The sequence below is a fragment of the Palaemon carinicauda genome, chromosome 10 (genome assembly GCF_036898095.1).
Source record: "Palaemon carinicauda isolate YSFRI2023 chromosome 10, ASM3689809v2, whole genome shotgun sequence".
Lineage (NCBI taxonomy): Eukaryota > Metazoa > Arthropoda > Malacostraca > Decapoda > Palaemonidae > Palaemon > Palaemon carinicauda.
This window is the reverse complement of record NC_090734.1, coordinates 129,839,379-129,856,878: the sequence shown is the minus strand read 5'-3', so window position 1 is coordinate 129,856,878 and position 17,500 is coordinate 129,839,379. Positions and strand designations below refer to the sequence as shown.

The 17,500-nt window shown below is 35.9% G+C and overlaps 1 protein-coding gene across 34 annotated transcripts in view; it reads left to right on the top strand.

Moving 5' to 3' along the window:
• Positions 1–17,500, top strand: part of shot (dystonin-like protein short stop) — a 157,136-nt gene that overhangs the window by 2,164 nt on the left and 137,472 nt on the right. For all 34 annotated transcript variants that reach the window (XM_068381865.1, XM_068381847.1, XM_068381881.1 and 31 more), the window contains exons 2-12: positions 4,474–4,577; positions 5,135–5,277; positions 5,721–5,930; positions 6,366–6,623; positions 7,340–7,544; positions 8,796–8,924; positions 9,538–9,777; positions 10,396–10,637; positions 11,483–11,711; positions 12,798–13,067; positions 13,844–14,012. In XM_068381865.1, the coding sequence (XP_068237966.1) occupies positions 4,474–4,577; positions 5,135–5,277; positions 5,721–5,930; positions 6,366–6,623; positions 7,340–7,544; positions 8,796–8,924; positions 9,538–9,777; positions 10,396–10,637; positions 11,483–11,711; positions 12,798–13,067; positions 13,844–14,012 (2,199 nt within the window). The remainder of the gene's footprint in view (positions 1–4,473; positions 4,578–5,134; positions 5,278–5,720; positions 5,931–6,365; positions 6,624–7,339; positions 7,545–8,795; positions 8,925–9,537; positions 9,778–10,395; positions 10,638–11,482; positions 11,712–12,797; positions 13,068–13,843; positions 14,013–17,500) is intronic.

Sequence of the window (17,500 nt, the reverse complement as noted above, 5' to 3'; positions counted from 1 at the left end):
TTATTGTGCGTTTGTTAAGAGACAGGTGTAGTTAAAACTATTTGTTAGATATTGATGAGAATTTAGTGAAGTTGGTCACAGAAAAATATATTCTATTCGTTAGCTGACCGGAGAAGACTCAATTGATAAGATTTATATTAAATGTAGATTTATTTATTGTGCATTTGTTAAGAGACAGGTGTAGTTGTAACAATTCGTTAGAGATTGATGGGAATTGAGTGAAGTTGGTCTAAGAAAAATACATTTTATTGTTCGTTAGCTGACCAGAGAAGACTCAACTGATAGGGTTTAGATTAAATGAGGGGATTTATTTATTAAGCATTTGTTAAGAGACAGGTGTAATTGAAACTATTTGGTAGTTATTGATGATATTTTACTGAAGTCGTTCACAGAAAAATAGATGTGGCTGGTACAAAGTGATGAATGGAGAATATTTAAGACCCCATACCTGGAATTGGATATATTGAATTGACTTCCAATCCATCTCAGTTAAGCAGTGGATAGAATGCATTTATTGAGTGGAGAAAAAGAGGTCGCAGAAATCTATTTTGTTGGTGTGGACCGGCTCCCAATGTTCCAGGACAATGAGCCGAGGTCAGGCTGAGAGGTCTTGGGCCACGCTACATAAAAGTTGGAAACTCTGACTTTTATTATCATTTTTCGGGGACACTTTCGCTTTTCCTTGGACCTAAAAGCATCTGCTTAACATATGATGCATCTTAAGTGCGTTTTTCACGTTATCTAGGCGTCTTAAAGACGCCTGTCAATAAGACAGTGACACCTACAGTCACGCGAGTCGTGCAGAGCTTCACTATTGCAAAACCGTGAGATTATACCAGTTTCGTCAGATGAGAAATTTTAATGTTTGTTTTCTTGGTACGATCAGTCCAAAAGACATCGGTGATCGTGATGCCACAACAAGAGAACAAGGGAATGACAACTTTCACCGCCTGTCCATATTAAGTGGCTGATGACCCACGGCCAGTTTTTGCGGTCCTCTTTCTGAATATGGGGATGCTGGATGCGATCCCGTGAGTGGGACCATGTTCAGGTGGTCTTCCAGGGAAAGCTCCGTTTGTGGTCTGGAAGTCTCGTAAATATGAATTTCAACAAATAAATCTTGTCTCTCTTTGTTTCTTGTCTTTTCAGTTCCATTATTATTATTATTGTTATTATTATTATTATTATTATTATTATTATTATTATTTTTTTTTATTACTTGATAAGCTACAACCCTTGTTGGAAAAGCAGGATGCTTTAAGCCCAAGGGCTCCAACAGGGAAAATAGCCAGCGAGGAAAGGAAATTAGGAAAAACTACAAGAAATTTAAGAACAATAACAACATTAGAATAGATATTTCCTATATAAACTATAAAACCTTTAACAAAACAAGAGGAAGAGAAATTAGATAGAACAGTGTGCCCTAGTGTATCCTCAAGCAAGAGAACTCTAACCCAAGACAGTGAAAGACTATGGTACAGAGGCTATGGGACTACCCAAACCTAGAGAACAATGGTTTAATTTTGGAGTATCCTTCTCCTAGAAGAGCTGCTTAGCATAGATAAAGAGTTTTTTCTACCCTTGCCAAGAGGAAAGTAGCCACTGAACAATTACAGTAGTTAACCTCTTGAGAAAAGAATTGTTTGAAGATTTCAGCATTGTCAAGTGCATGAGGAAAGAATAGGCCAGACTATTCTGTGTATGTGTAGGCAAAGATGAAATAAGCCGATACTTTGTTAGATGTGCGGGACATAGAGCCTGTCATTTTCTATTTACCAAGGCACTTCCCCCAATTTTTGGGGGTAGCTGACATTAAATAAAAAGGAACAAAAGGGGACTTTTCCTCTCTTCGCTCCTCCCAGCCTGACGAGGGATTCAGTCGTTTGGTTGGTCATTGTAGTGTAAGAATTATGTCATTGTTTAAATTGGGAGAACAATCTTTATTGTTCACATAGCAATTGTACATTTCCGCAAGCAAATTATGAGAGATTTACATAAGAGCTGCTTCAAATACAAGAGGTTTGCTTATTAAGGTGTAACTTTTAGAAATGCAGTTGATATTAACTTTAAACGATGCAGTAAAATTAGAACGAATAATGAACAGACATTTGCACTATTTTGAGGATTTAATCATCCCACTTAAAAAAAAAAAAAAAAAAAAAAAACTGATCTTATTGTCGAAGGCCAGTAATACAATCTAGAATGTATATATTCTCTCGAACCATTCATGTTTTATGTATATTCTTTTCCTATTAACGTGATTTTTACCCATTTTGTATGGCGTAAGCACGGTTGCCTTCTTTTTGAAGGACTTTGCTTTGGCTTTGGGGTTAGACCGTAGCCCCGATCGGCTGCCCTGCCTGACATCGCTTAGACTCGGGTAGCTTATGTTCATGTGTAATATATAGATATTACTTGTTTAAAACACATGACCTACAGGTCACTGTGGAAGTAGGAGAAGTGTGAGAAATGCCATAGTCATATCATAAACAGGATGCGAATGCCAAACCTCAGCAATGTAACATTTTTCATGAAGAGTAAACACAACCAAGCCGTGTGAAAGAGTTGTCTATGGGAACGGAACTAAGTACCTCCCGGTATTAATGTTGTGTTTACTATAAACCATTAAGTGCTGAGATAACTAAATAAACTTTAACGTGAATATGGATATTTGTGGTAGTTCTTATTGAGATGTCATACGGAATGGTCATCCGACCAAACCATCTGTACTCCTGTGATGGAGATGTTAATACTGGTTTTAAAGAATGAACTATTTTAAAGTTAACTTACCTAGACTTTACTTGAAGATGTAACATACCAAGTCTAATCTACAACACATTGAAGATGACATTTGAAGGGAACCCAAATGTGTGTTAATAACAGTAGCACACCAATACATGTATTGTATCAGTCACCGGCGTCCTTCCTCCCGGCAGCGAGGAGTCCTAGCGCGGTTAGGTCCACAGTTCGAAACTTGTGAGGTGTCTCTTATGTTTTTAGAAGGTGTTGGGCTAACTCTGTGTGTGTATATATATATATGTATGTATTAAATGGATACACACACCCTTCCCACACGCTGGATTACCATTTAAACGGTATACATGAGAGCTAGATGGCTTCATATGCATTAATCATCATAACTTTTGAGACCTGGAGGAGGAGGTCGGGTTGTCGAAGGCCCCCTTTTTGGAGGCAACAATGCAAGGACAGGTTATCTTTAACCCATCTCAGTGTTTACTGCCGACCCAAAGCCATTTATCTCGAAAGAGAGGCTGGCAGATCCCCGAGGCTCCACAACTCACTCTTCTTCTTCTTCCTTTTTTCTGTCATGCGACGTTTTGAGGATTTCTCGTCTGGGGGATTTGAGAACGACGTGAGATGGCGTGTGGTTCTTAGTTCGATTGCTTGTAGGTTTGATGTTGAGTGCAGGATACATAAAATTGTTATAGAATGATTGATTAAAGGGATTAGTTTTTTTAATTGGCAGTGTTCTTGTAAAATTATTGTATATTAGATAATTATATATTATATATATACACATTGTATATATATTTATATATATATATATATATATATATATATATATATATATATATATATATATGTGTGTGTGTGTGTAAGTATATATATATGTATATATATATATCTATATAAATATATATATATACATTTTATATATATATATTTATATATATATATATATATATATATATATATATATATATATATATATATATATATATATGTGAATATATATATCTATATGTATGTATATATATACACACAGTATATGAATCATGTCGATTAAGACATCAGCCTTACATCCTACAATTCAGAGAAATGTTAAAAACACGATTGAAGTCATGCTTGTTGCGGTCAGGTAAATAATGAAAAATGTTAAAAGTTACTTTTCCTCTCATACATCGTCTCGTTATGTAGGAATGGAAATAAATAATTCCATTACATGAAAATATGTAAGGAATGGAGTAAAAGATATAAAATAAGTTATTAAAGTTTAGAGAGTGAATGAAGTACAGCAGGTCCTCAACTTACAACCGTAATTGGTTCCAAGAATCCGTTTGTAAGTTAAATTGTTCGTAACCCGGTTTTTTTTTTTTCTTTTTTTTTTTTTTTTTTTTGGCGATACCAAGCCAATGGTTTCCTGCTACAAAAGTCAACAAATATTGGGGTTTCATATGAAATAGATATCATGTTATTACAAATGTAGCTTTGCTTACTGTATGAAATGATATAATATTGTTTCACTACAGTATTGCCTTATCTTATCTTTGTTATTTTCAGTTGGATTTGTGTTCGTATCTCCGAATGTTTGTAAGTCGAGTGTTTATTAGTTGAAGACCTCCTGATCTGCAAACATTTGGGATCCTCTTACGTTCAAAGTATTTACAGATGTTAGATATAGATATAATCTTTTATCACCCTTGCTAACGAATTCTTCCTTGTGCTTTACAGACGTAGATACCCCAGAACCGGACGAGAAGTCGTTGATTACGTATGTGTCACAGCTCTATGAGATTTTCCCAGAGCCACCATCTATTCATCCACTCTTTAATGTTGTAAGTCATTGCTTCAGCCCAGTGGGGTTGTGTAGTGCTTTTGATTCGTTTATTGTTTTGATATGGTGCTGAAGTCCTCCTGGTCTGAAGTTCCTAGCCTTCAGCGTTTGATATATTAGACATCTAAGTGCCTAGCCTTCAGCGTTTGATGTTAGACATTCAAGTGCTATTAAAGACACACTCAAGTGCCTAGCCTTCAGCGTTTGATATTAAACATCCAAGTGTCCAGCCTTCAGCGTTTGATATTAGACATCCAAGTGCCTAGCCTTCAGCGTTTGATATAAGACATCCAAGTGCCTAGCCTTCAGCGTTTGATATTAGACATCCAAGTGTCTAGCTCCAATTGTCTAGCCTTCAGCGTTTGATATATTAGACATCCAAGTGTCTAGCCTTCAGCGTTTAATATTAAACATCCAAGTGTTTAGCCTTCAGCGTTTGATATTAAGAGACATCCAGGAAATTAAGACTCTCATAAAATTTGATACTTTGTAAAATAGATATTAATTACGATTATGAAATTTTCCATTATTTTAAGATTTAATCACTTTGCCCCACAGGAAGCCCAGCGCAAACTCGAAGAATACCGGGAAATGGCCACCACCCTGTTGCACTGGATTCGTGAGCACACTTCCATCATGAAAGATAGAAATTTCCCTTCAAACACCATCGAACTCAAAAGAATGGCCCAAGAAAGCACAAGGTTAGTCCAAAGAAGCTTCTCATTAATGTATATTTTTTCTCCTTAGCAAACATTATTAGGTTGCGTTAATTGATATGTGAAAAATCGAATCTGTGTATCTATTCAACATACCCCAAGCGGCAACCCGGTGAACATAAGTTCACCGGGTTGCCGCTTGGGGTTCAAGTCATACTCAAGCTCGATGGTTTCTTTTAGTGTCTGCACCTCCCCATCCTTGTGAGCTAAGGATGAGGGGTTTGGCAAAGCCTATTGGTCTACCTGCTGAGTCATCAGCAGCCAATGCCTGGCCCTTCCTTATCCTAGCTAGGGTGGAGAGGGGGCTTGAGCACTGATCATATGGAAATAGTGTCGGTCTGTAGGGCATTGTCGTGCTAGCTAGGGCATTAGCAGTGTCCCTTGCCCATGGCATTCACGAGCGGCCTTTAAACCTCGCCATTTTTCAGATTCAGACAGGAAGAAGTACCACCCAGATTGCGAGACAAGAACACCTGTCAAAGACTTTACCGTGATATTCAGAAACTCCTTGATGGCAGCGGCTTTTTAGAAGACGAACTCGCCCCTGAACTCCATTACAACAATGTTGATATCGAATGGAACAAACTCATGTCTCTCTTCCAGGAGAGAGATGATGCCCTCCACGATTCCTTATCCGGGTAAGTCCAGATAAAGATTTCATATTCTCTGATGTATTTCAAGCCACAATAATTGTACGGCTTTAGACCCTTGTAATGGTTTTTTCTTTTCTTTTTTTTTTTAGTTTTTTTACATCAATGTTTTGAACCCTTTCAGTCACTAGGCATTTACAAGCCCTATCTGCCCTTGAGACATAACTGTGATCAGCAGTTTTATACTTTCTACACTGTGACATTATTGTTATGATGCTCTTTTTGTTGTCAATTTATAGCAGATTACACTTTGTTGTGGTATTTTCAAAAAGATCATCAGAGTCAAAATTACAAGTTACAATTGCCGAGAATAAATTATCAGTACAACTTAAGTACCTTTTGGTTTGTAATTTGAATAATTCGCCAAAGCATCACAAGGCATGCAAAGGGTTAATTAATTGATATAAATGTTCCTTTTTCCAGTGCCGATCGCCTGCAGCGCCTGGCTGAGAAGGTTCACCGAGAAATTAAGCAGACCGAAGTGACTTTGGAGGAGGTCGAAATACGCATCGAAGACGAAGCCAGGAGGGTTGAGCGACTTCACCCCATGGACGCCAAACGAAACTGTGATGCCCTAGACGGAGAGTTGGCTCAGTGCGAGGATACCATCAAGACCCTCCACTCGGACGTCAAGGTCCTCCGGGATGGGCACTACCACGAAGCCCCCATCCTTCACAAGAGGTACACACATCTCTCTCCCTGTCTGGCTCAATATTTTAAGGAAAACAAAGGCTGTTGAATACTAAAGTAGTAAAATTTCCCTGTCATACTTGTGTATTTTCCTGACATGTTCTCTCCACTTGTCTTTTTCCAGGGTTGTTCTTTATCACAACCCTGATTCCAAGCATTTTGTCTCAATGTTTTAAGGAAAACAAATGCTGCTGTATACTTAACTAGTAAAATTTCCCAGTCATACTTGTGTATTTTCCTGACATGTTTTCTCCACTTGTCCCCTTTCAGGGTTGTTCTTTATCACATCCCTGATTCCAAGCATTTTGGCTCAATATTTTAAGGAAAACAAATGCTGCTGAATACAAAAGTAGTGAAAATTCTCAGTCATACCTGTGTATTTTCTTGACATGTTCTCTCCACTTGTCCTCTTTCAGGGTTGTTCTTTATCACATCCCTGATTCCAAGCATTTTGGCTCAATATTTTAAGGAAAACAAATGCTGCTGAATACAAAAGTAGTGAAAATTCTCAGTCATACCTGTGTATTTTCTTGACATGTTCTCTCCACTTGTCCTCTTTCAGGGTTGTTCTTTATCACATCCCTGATTCCAAGCATTTTGGCTCAATGTTTTAAGGAAACCAAATGCTGCTGAATACTAAAGTAGTAAAATTCCCAGTCATACTTGTATATTTTCTTGACATGTTCTCTCCACTTGTCCTCTTTCAGGGTTGTAAAATTAGAGGAGCGCTATGTAAGCGTGAGGACGCTCTTCGAGAACCGCCTGCTGATCGTTTTGAACAACAGATCATTCACCCAGCAAGAGTCCTACACCACGACCAAGAGAATCGTCGTCTCCGAATCTCGACTCGTCGAAACGAACGAACACTTCAGATTCCTGCAGGAATGCATCAACTGGTGCAAAGATAAGCTGGTGAGTTACCAAAAGGGTCTTTGGTCGGAGGTGCTTCTACAATGGAAATTCTTTTATGTAGCTGATTTTTAATCTAGATTTAGCTTATTAGAGTATGTTGGGAGTCAATGTTTTAAGAAAATTGCTTTATTTAGTTTTTTGTATTAGCCAAAACCCGTGTGGTTAATTTTGACAAGTCCAACTTAACACTAGTATTTTGTAAAATGATATTTAGAAAAAAAGTAAAAAAAAAAAAAAAAAAAAAAAAAACCTTTTTTCTTAGGGAATGTTTTAAAAAGCCTTCAACTAATAAAATTGGATATGAGAGTCAAAGTTTTAAGGAACTTGCTTTACTTATAATTTTGTACTAGCCAAACCCTTGTGATTAGTTTCTACCAGTCCACCTTAACACAAGTCTTGTAAAGTGACATTTATAAGAAGTAAAAAAGCCTTCAACTAATAAAGTTGAATGTGATGGTCAAAGTTTTAAGGAACTTACCGTACATTGTTTTTTGTACAAGTCAAAACGCTTGTGTTTAATTTTTACCAGTTCAACTGAACACTAGTATTTTGTAAAGTGACATTTAGAAATAGTGTAAATGTTTGATCTCACAAACGGAGAAATTACTGTACTTTGTTTTTTTTATAGTCAAAACACTTATGGTTAATTTTTACCAGTCCAACTTAACACTAGTATTTTGTAAAATTATATTTAGAAAAAGTGTAAATGTTTGGTCTTACAAACATGAAGAAATACCACAGGGCAGTTGTACTACCTGTTATGTGAAAATATTAAAGAAATATTAAAGAAATATATGGAGAATAACAGAATAATTATGTGGTCACATATTAAATATCTACTGTATGTTTCTACACTAGTTGTTCTTTTAGTCTTTCGATTTGTTGACATATTCCGTCATTTCCCTTTTCAGAAGAAGTTGTGTCTACTCAGTTGTTCAATTCCCCTTTCAGAAAAAGCTGTTTCAACTCAGTTGTTCCTTTTGACTTTGGATTGTTTACATACTGCGTTATTTCCCCTTTTCAGAGAAAGCAGTTTCAACTAAGTTGTTCATTTCCCCTTTCAGAAAGAGCTATTTCTACTCGGTTGTTCCTTTGGACTTTGAATTTATAGACATATTGCGTCATTTCCCCTTTCAGAAAAAGCTGTTTCTACTGAGTAGTTCATTTCCCCTTTCAGAAAGAGCTATTTCTACTCAGTTGTCCCTTTGGACTTTGAATTTGTTGACATATTACGTCATTTCCCCTTTTCAGAAAAAGCTGAATGACAGCGAATACGGCAACGACCTTGCAGCCGTCGAGAAGGAATACGAGAGTCACCAGAAGGAACACAAGATCATCCACCAGTTCCACACCAATGTTGACCAATGTGCTCAAGCCGAGGTGAGCGGAGGGAGTTGACTTTGTCTCCTCCATAAAACTTTTGTTTTCGTACATCATGCATCAGCGGAAATGATCTTGCGTAACACCTGCTGGTTGTTGGTTTTGTTACGAAATCAAAGTTCAAGAGAAATCACGAGTTTTTTCGCTCAAAAACAAGTTCTGAGAGAGGAAGATTCAAGGTTTTCTCTTGGACCTGTGAAACTTTTATATTTAATGCTTTGTATTTTGTTACTATTTCATAGAGAGTAAGGTTTTAACGTTATTTTTTTAGCTCATGCAATATTTGATTTTTTTTTTAACTTTTTTTTTCATATACTAGACTTATTGACGGTACATACTATTCAACAAATTATTCTTTTTATTCAATTTGAAAAAAAAAATCTTTCAAAAATGTTTTTTTTTTATCAATATTTCATAGAGACAAGGTTTTTCGGATTATGAATTGATTTTATTTTTTATAAAAGATTTTTTATATATATACTCGCCTCGTTGACAGCATATAATGTACTATTAAACAATTTTTTATTCTTTTTATTCTTGTAATTAAAAAAAATATTTCACAACTATGTCTGAGGTTTTTCAATGTACCCTTATTTCCCCCCTCCCCCCTCAGAACAACTTCAGCGGCGAAGAACAGCAAGTCTACATCAACCTGCTGTCCCAACTCCGTAAGATCTACGCCGAGTTGCTCTCGCTGAGCAACAAGCGCGTCTCCGACCTGCACAGCCTGTTAGACTTCCTGCAGGCAGCCACGCAAGAGCTCATCTGGCTCAACGAGAGAGAGGAACAGGAACTCAACAGGGACTGGGCCAACAAGTCTCTCAACATCGTCGATGTTGAGCGTTACTATGAGGTAAATTGATGTGGATTTTATTCTATGTAATAAGATTCAATGATTTCTATAGATGTTGGTTATATACTAAGGCTTCTACCTTTACTTCGAAGAGATGGAGCTAGAAGGGAATAGTCTTAGATTCTCAATAAGCTGTAAGGGCAAAGCTGCTATATCCTTGCCCTTATATATATATATATATATATATATATATATATATATATATATATATATATATATATATATATATATATATATATTTGTGTGAGGCCTTTGACTAGCAACGGCTGATGATCTCTCTCTCTCTCTCTCTCTCTCTCTCTCTCTCTCTCTCTCTCTCTCTCTCTCTCTCTCTCTCTCTCTCTCTCTCTCTCTCTATATATATATATATATATATATATATATATATATGTATGTATGTGGGCTGTGGCACCCTAGCACTACCAGCCTAACTCGGCTGAATCCCTCGTCAGGCTGGGAGTAGCGGAAAGAGGAAACATCCCCTTTTGTTCCTTTGTTTTGATGTCGGCTACTCCCCAAAGTAGGGGGTTAATTCCTTAGTAAATAGATAAATACATTTTCATATCACTGATATATAAAAAAAATCCTAATTTAACCACGAACAACTTCCACACACAGAAACTCATGGGCGAGTTGGAGAAACGAGAGGTGCAGTTCAGCGCTGTGCAAGACCGTGGAAACAGCCTGGTGATAGGACACCATCCGGCCAGCAAGACGGTGGAGGCCTACTTGGCCGCCATGCAGACCCAGTGGCAGTGGCTGCTCGAACTTACCTTGTGCCTTGAAACTCACTTGCAGCACGCCTCGCATTACCACACCTTCTTCACTGATGTCGCCAACGCTGAACAGTTCATTATGGCGTGAGTTGAATTTTTTTTTTTTTTTGTAGTATTTGGAGGTTTTGAGGATGTCATGGTAATGAAAGATGGGTGATTTTTTTTTTCTTCTAGGGAGGTTTTCGGGGATTTTAAGATTATAAGATAACATTTGATTTGAAATGGATAGTATTTTATTTGAGGATTGGTTAAATTTTAGTTAGCTACCAAAACACTAATAAATTACATCACAATTGTTATAATTGTTGTTATCGTCTTTATGATTTATTATCATTGATATTATTGACATTTTTAAAGGAGTTTTTGTGTGAGAATTACTATTTTAAAGATACTTTTTTGTCAGAAAATAGGAGTAATTAAAAATGGTTACAGTTTATTTAAAAGTTATTAATTTTTGTTTAGAAAATATCAGATTTGATTGAACATTATAAAACTTTAAAAATTTATTTTTAAATATTAAATTTAATCAAAAATTATATTTTATTTAAAAATATTAAATTTCATTAAAAATTAAATTTTATTTAAAAATATTAAATTTCATTTAAAAGGTGATTAGATTTTATTATTTAAAAAAAAAAGAGTATCAAATTTATTTAGAAATATTCAACGTTTGGTTAAAAATTATTACAATATATCAGAAAATGATATATATATATATACACACACACACACACACACACACACATATATATATATATATATATATATATATATATATATATATATATATATATATATAATCTCTTAAAAAAGATGAAATTTTATCCAAAAATTATCTTCTTAACTAATGCTTTGATTCTGGTTCAACAATATCACTATCAGCCTTAAGAATGTTCTCCTCCTAAGCGAATTGTCTCTCGATACCACAGGCAAGACGAGAAACTCAACTCGACCTTCTCCGTGACTGACTTCGGGCTGGACGACGGCGAACAGCTGTTACGAGAGATGCAGGACGTCCGCGAAGAACTCACCCAGTTCAGCAACACTGTCGACGAGTTAATCAACAGAGCCAAATCTGTTGTTCCTCTTAAACAACGTCGACAGACTTTGAGACAGCCAACGGCAGTAACTGCCATCTGCAATTACAAGAAGATGGATGTGAGTGGGGTGGACCTTGTTTTGTTGGGTCATACTGATTGAAAGGAAAGAGATGTTTCAGCTTTTTAGGAGATTTAGTGTTGTAAGGGTCGATTTTGTTTGTTGATAATGAAAGAAAGGGAAGAGATGTTTCAGCTTTTTAGGAGATTTAGTGTTGTAAGGGTCGATTTTGTTTGTTGATAATGAAAGAAAGGGAAGAGATGTTTCAGCTTTTTAGGAGATTTAGTGTTGTAAGGGTCGATTTTGTTTGTTGATAATGAAAGAAAGGGAAGAGATGTTTCAGCTTTTTAGGAGATTTAGTGTTGTAAGGGTCGATTTTGTTTGTTGATAATGAAAGAAAGGAAAGAGATGTTTCAGCTTTTTTAGGAGATTTAGTGTTGCAAGGGTCGTGTTTGAGTGTATTATTGGGTAGGAGCATATCCCTCTTGCTTTTAAAAGTAGGAGAAGGAATGGGACATATTCCTTTGTAAAGTAGAAATGAAATGGGATATCCCCTTTTTAAAGTAAGATAGGAAATGGGATATCCCCTTTTTAAAGTAAGATAGGAAATGGGATGTCCCCTTTTTAAAGTAAGATAGGAAATGGGATATCCCCTTTTTAAAGTAAGATAGGAAATAGGATATCCCCTTTTTAAAGTAAGATAGGAAATGGGATATCCCCTTTTTAAAGTAAGATGGGAAATGGGATATCCCAATTTTAAAGTAAAAATGTAATGGGACATCCCCTTGTTAAAGTACAAATGGAAATGAGGCATCCGCTTTTTAAAATAAAAGTGGAAATGGGACATCCCTTTTTAAAGTAAGATAGGAAATGGGATATCCCCTTTTTAAAAGAAAGGAAATTGGAATATCCCCTTTTTAAAATGATAATTGAAATGGGGCCTATTAAAGCAATGAAAGAAATATGATACTATCTTTTTTAAGTAAAAGAAAAGGGGACATCCCCTTCTTTAAGTAAAATAATTTCTCAGAAATAATTTCAAGATTATTTTTCTCTCTCAAAATGAATAGGTTAAGTGGCAAATATAGTTTGTCAGAAATGATATAATTAAGGTCATTTCTAAGGTTATCTCCCTGTTGTTGACAGATGAGCATCAGCAAGGGCGAGCGTTGCACCGTCCACGACAACAGCAACCGGGTCAAGTGGAACGTGATCACCAACTCGGGCAACAAGGGTTTGGTGCCCGGAGTCATCTTCACCATCCCCCCTCCGAACCAGGAGGCCATCGACGCAGCCGACAAGCTCAGGAGGCAATACGAGAGGTGCATAGCCCTCTGGCAGAAGAAGCAACTGCGCATGCGCCAGAACATGATTTTTGCCACCATCAAGGTTGTGAAGAGCTGGGATTTGGCTCAGGTAAGATCGGTTTTGTGGTCATAAAGCTTTCTCTCTCTCTCTCTCTCTCTCTCTCTCTCTCTCTCTCTCTCTCTCTCTCTCTCTCTCTCTCTCTCTCTCTCTCTCTCTCTCTTTTTTTTTTTTTTTTCTTTTTTTTTTTTTTTTTTTTTTTTTTTTTTTTTTTTTTTTTTTTTTTAGGCCTCTCATAATTCTTTCCTTGGCTTTGATCTTAGATTAATACAATTTTGGAGATATAAAATCATCATTATAAACATAGTAGGTCCATGACTGGGGAACTAAAGTACCACTTCAATTCAGTGTTTTAATCTCTCCCCCCCAAAAAAAAATTGTTGTATTGTGTCAAAAAACGACTGAATAACTTGATGATTTTCCAATTTCATTAATACTGTCAAATTCACGATGTAAACTTGATAAAAAAAAACTAAATATTCAAGGTAATGATGACATAACTGAGTGATTTCATCACTACTGAAAATAATCTCTAGTTGAATATCCCAGTTGGTCTTGGTTGTCCCCAAGTGACCCCAAGCATTAAAAGGCCTCCAGGATCCCATCTCCGGGCCACATAGCCTAAATTTACAAATCCAACCAATATGATTAAATAATCTTCTTCATATCTCCAGCCTCAGGCCTCATAACCTAAATTTACAAATCCAACCAATATGACGATTAAATAATCTTCTTCATATCTCCAGCCTCAGGCTTCATAACCTAAATTTATAAATCAAACCAATATGACGTTTAAATAACCTTCAAATCTCCCTCTTCCCTTGCAGTTCATTGCCATGGGACCCGACCAGAGGAACGCCATCCGCAGGGCTCTCAACGAAGACGCCGAGAAGCTCATCCAGGAGGGCGATCCAAACGACCCTCAGCTGAGACGTCTGAAGCGCGAGATCGAGGAAGTCAACCGACTCTTCGACGAGTTCGAACGTCGCGCGGCTGGTGAGTACTTCACAAACAGCGTCTCTTTCTTGTTTTCTTCGAAACTTGGTCTTTGTAAAGGTGATGGGGTCATATGGGGTCGACTACTCACAGGTCTTCTTTGGAGTAGGTGCTTCTCAAAATTTAGTTTATGTAAGGGGTCTTTTTAATGATCAGTGGATAATTTTTGGTCTTTTGATGTGTGTATGTGTGTGTGTGTGTGTATATATATATATATATATATATATATATATATATATATATATATATATATATGAATATATATATACATATATATATAAATATATATATATATATATATATATATATATATATATATATATATATATATGTATATATATATATATACACTTACATACATACACTTACATACAAGCATGTAAATGCACATTTCATACTCAAAATAACGTTTTCTTATATCAATCGCGGTAGGTTGTGTACTTAATTTTGCCGGAATCGAAGCAGTACGTGCTTTGAAGCAATATAATTTGAAATTTATAACAGTATACAAGACGTCACCGAAGCTATTCATATTACTCACTATCATAATGATAGTGTTGCGTGACTTTCAAATGTTGAGCCAAAAAAATGGATTTTAAAATTGATTGAACGTGATTCATGTTCCTTGGAATATTGCCTTATACACATACATACATATACCAACTCACCTCCCCCAATTTTTGGGGGTAGCCGACATCAACAAAGAAACAAAAACAAAAAGGGGACCTCTACTCTCTACGTTCCTCCCAGCCTAACAAGGGACTCAATATGATCATCATCATATTGCCTTATAATTAGGATAAAATGTCTGATTTGTAATATGTAGCCAGACAGTGTTAACAGTAGAACTTTTATTACATGAATTATTGTCAGTGAGGTGAAACTGTTTACTATGAAGCGAGTTTGAGGTCATTTTCGTTATCGCCGAATATTGCATGATTTTCTTTTTGAATGATTTATTTAGATATCAGTGTTGTGACATCAGTTCGGAATTGATATGATGTACCCAAGTCTTGAAGTATTATGTAGATATGGTTAATTTCAGTATAAATTAATTCCAAATAATACAGAGTAATTTGAAATAAGTGCATAATGCGTAGTGAATTACATAGCTCCCCCCCCTAAAAAAATGGACTACCGCAAATCAAAGTTAATGGAGCCCTAGTTTCTATTACCCGGGTTCGATTCCCCGGCCTGACCAGAAGCTATTATATATTGAGTTGATTCCCGCTTGGTTCTCTGATTCCGAGGTAGAGAGAATCCAGATATTAGGAGGAGTATGATATATGGCTTATATGATTATGAAAAACACGTATAAATGTGCAAAATTATCATATAAATATACATGTGTGTGTATATATATATATATATATATATATATATATATATATATATATATATATATATATATATTCAAATAAGCCATATATTTCAACACATTAATTTCTGCATTCTCTTACCGACCTCGGGATCAGAGTCCCAAGGCAAAATCACTCAAAGATACTAGCATCTGACCAGCTGGGATTCGAACCCTGGTCCAGGATACATGTATGACAGTGACCATACTGTCATACAAGTGTCCTGGACCAGGGTTCGAATCCCAGCTGGTCAGATGCTAGTATCTTTGAGTGATTTTGCCTTGGGACTCTGATCCCGAGGTCGGTAAGAGAATGCAGAAATTAATGTGTTGAAATATATGGCTTATTTGAATATATATATATATATATATATATATATATATATATATATATATATATATATATATATATATATATCTATATATATTATATATATATATATATATATATATATATATATATATATATATATATATATACATATATATATATGTGTGTGTCTGTGTGTCTGTGCGTGTGTGTGGGGGTGGGTGTTTTGTTTGTTTGTTTGTTTATTGCTAAATGAGTCATACATCAGCTATAAATATAAGACACGACCCCTCCACTCCCCAGTGAGTCAATCCTATTATTAGCCTTCAACATTTCCAGACCTATTGGCCCTAATGCCACCTGTCGCTTTTCTCAGCTTTGACATCGATTCTTTTGTGACGGGCCGAGAGAAGGTTGTGAACTCAAAGGCAGTGTGAAAGCAACTGAGTTAATTTATTATAGAACACTCTCCTTTATATACAAAACCTCAAGGCAACAGGAAATTACATGTTCGAGAAACAGACAATGTTACATAGAAGAAACGCAGACATGTTTATTCTGGTTCTTTTTAGTGCGAGGGAAGAGCGAAGATACAAGCATAATATATACAAAATGAATTATGTACGATCGTGTGACACACGGTTGGTACACTTTATATGAAATAAAAGTTGTCTCGTCTAGTAAATTGTGGCGTGTAGAAAGAAAGATAGATTGATTCCATTTTCTCCATCTAATTATCGTATTGCCATATAATTACCGTCAAGGAAATGGATAAAGCTCATAGCCTTTTGTTGTGGATCCTTTGGGAACGACAAATATATCAGCCAACGAAGTTTGAAGGAGGTTATGTTTTACCCCCTGTTTGTGTGTGTTTGTGAATAGCTTCCTGGCCACAATTTTAATCATAGAGTGATGAAACTTGCAGGGATTAACTTATGTGAATCCTTTGGGAACGACAAATATATCAGCCAACGAATTTTGAAGGAGGTTATGTTTTAGCCCCCGTTTGTGTGTTTGTTAACAGCTTCCTGGCCACAGTTTTAATCGTAGAGTAATGAAACTTGTAGGGATTAACTGTTATGTAAAAAGCTGGAATTGATTAAATTTTGGAAGGTCAAGATCTAAGGTCAAGGTCACGGTCAAGCAAAATGTGTAATTCACGTAATCAGCCATAAGTTTGGACATCATTGTCACAGAGACTTCAAACTTGGTTTATATTCGAGTGTATGAAAATCCACACCAATTAATACATGTTAAGGTCAAAGGTCAAAGTCAAGGTCGAGAAACACGCTGCCGTGACGGAGGTCTGCGCTATACTGAGTGCCCCTCTAGTTTATCTTTTTTTTTTTTGACTCTTGTATGGTTGTGCATAGTGACGAAAAAAAAACTATTTTAATGATTTTCAAGTTTATGCATAAACTGTTAGCTGGAAGAGTCTTGTTATTTTATCAGTCATTCGCCGACGGTTCTGCTAATATTTTAGTGAACATAATAAGAATCATGCGAGTTCTTATATATCGTTTCAGTAACAACCTTGAATGCTTACAGAAAATAATATCTCATATTTTAATGTTTTTACGTGAATAAGATAACTCGTTTTCTATGTTTTAGCTATTTAGGAAACGTAACCGATTTTTTAACATTTTGATTAAAGTAAAATGCTGTACGATATATTTTATGTCAACGAAAGGTCTATATGTTGTATTTTTTACGTTATGGAAAATGTGATATTTTACTCCAATTAGGAGGACAATGTAAAACCGCGTAATGTCCCCGCAATTCAGCGAACCCTGTAATCTCTCTTTATCTGCAACTTGATTG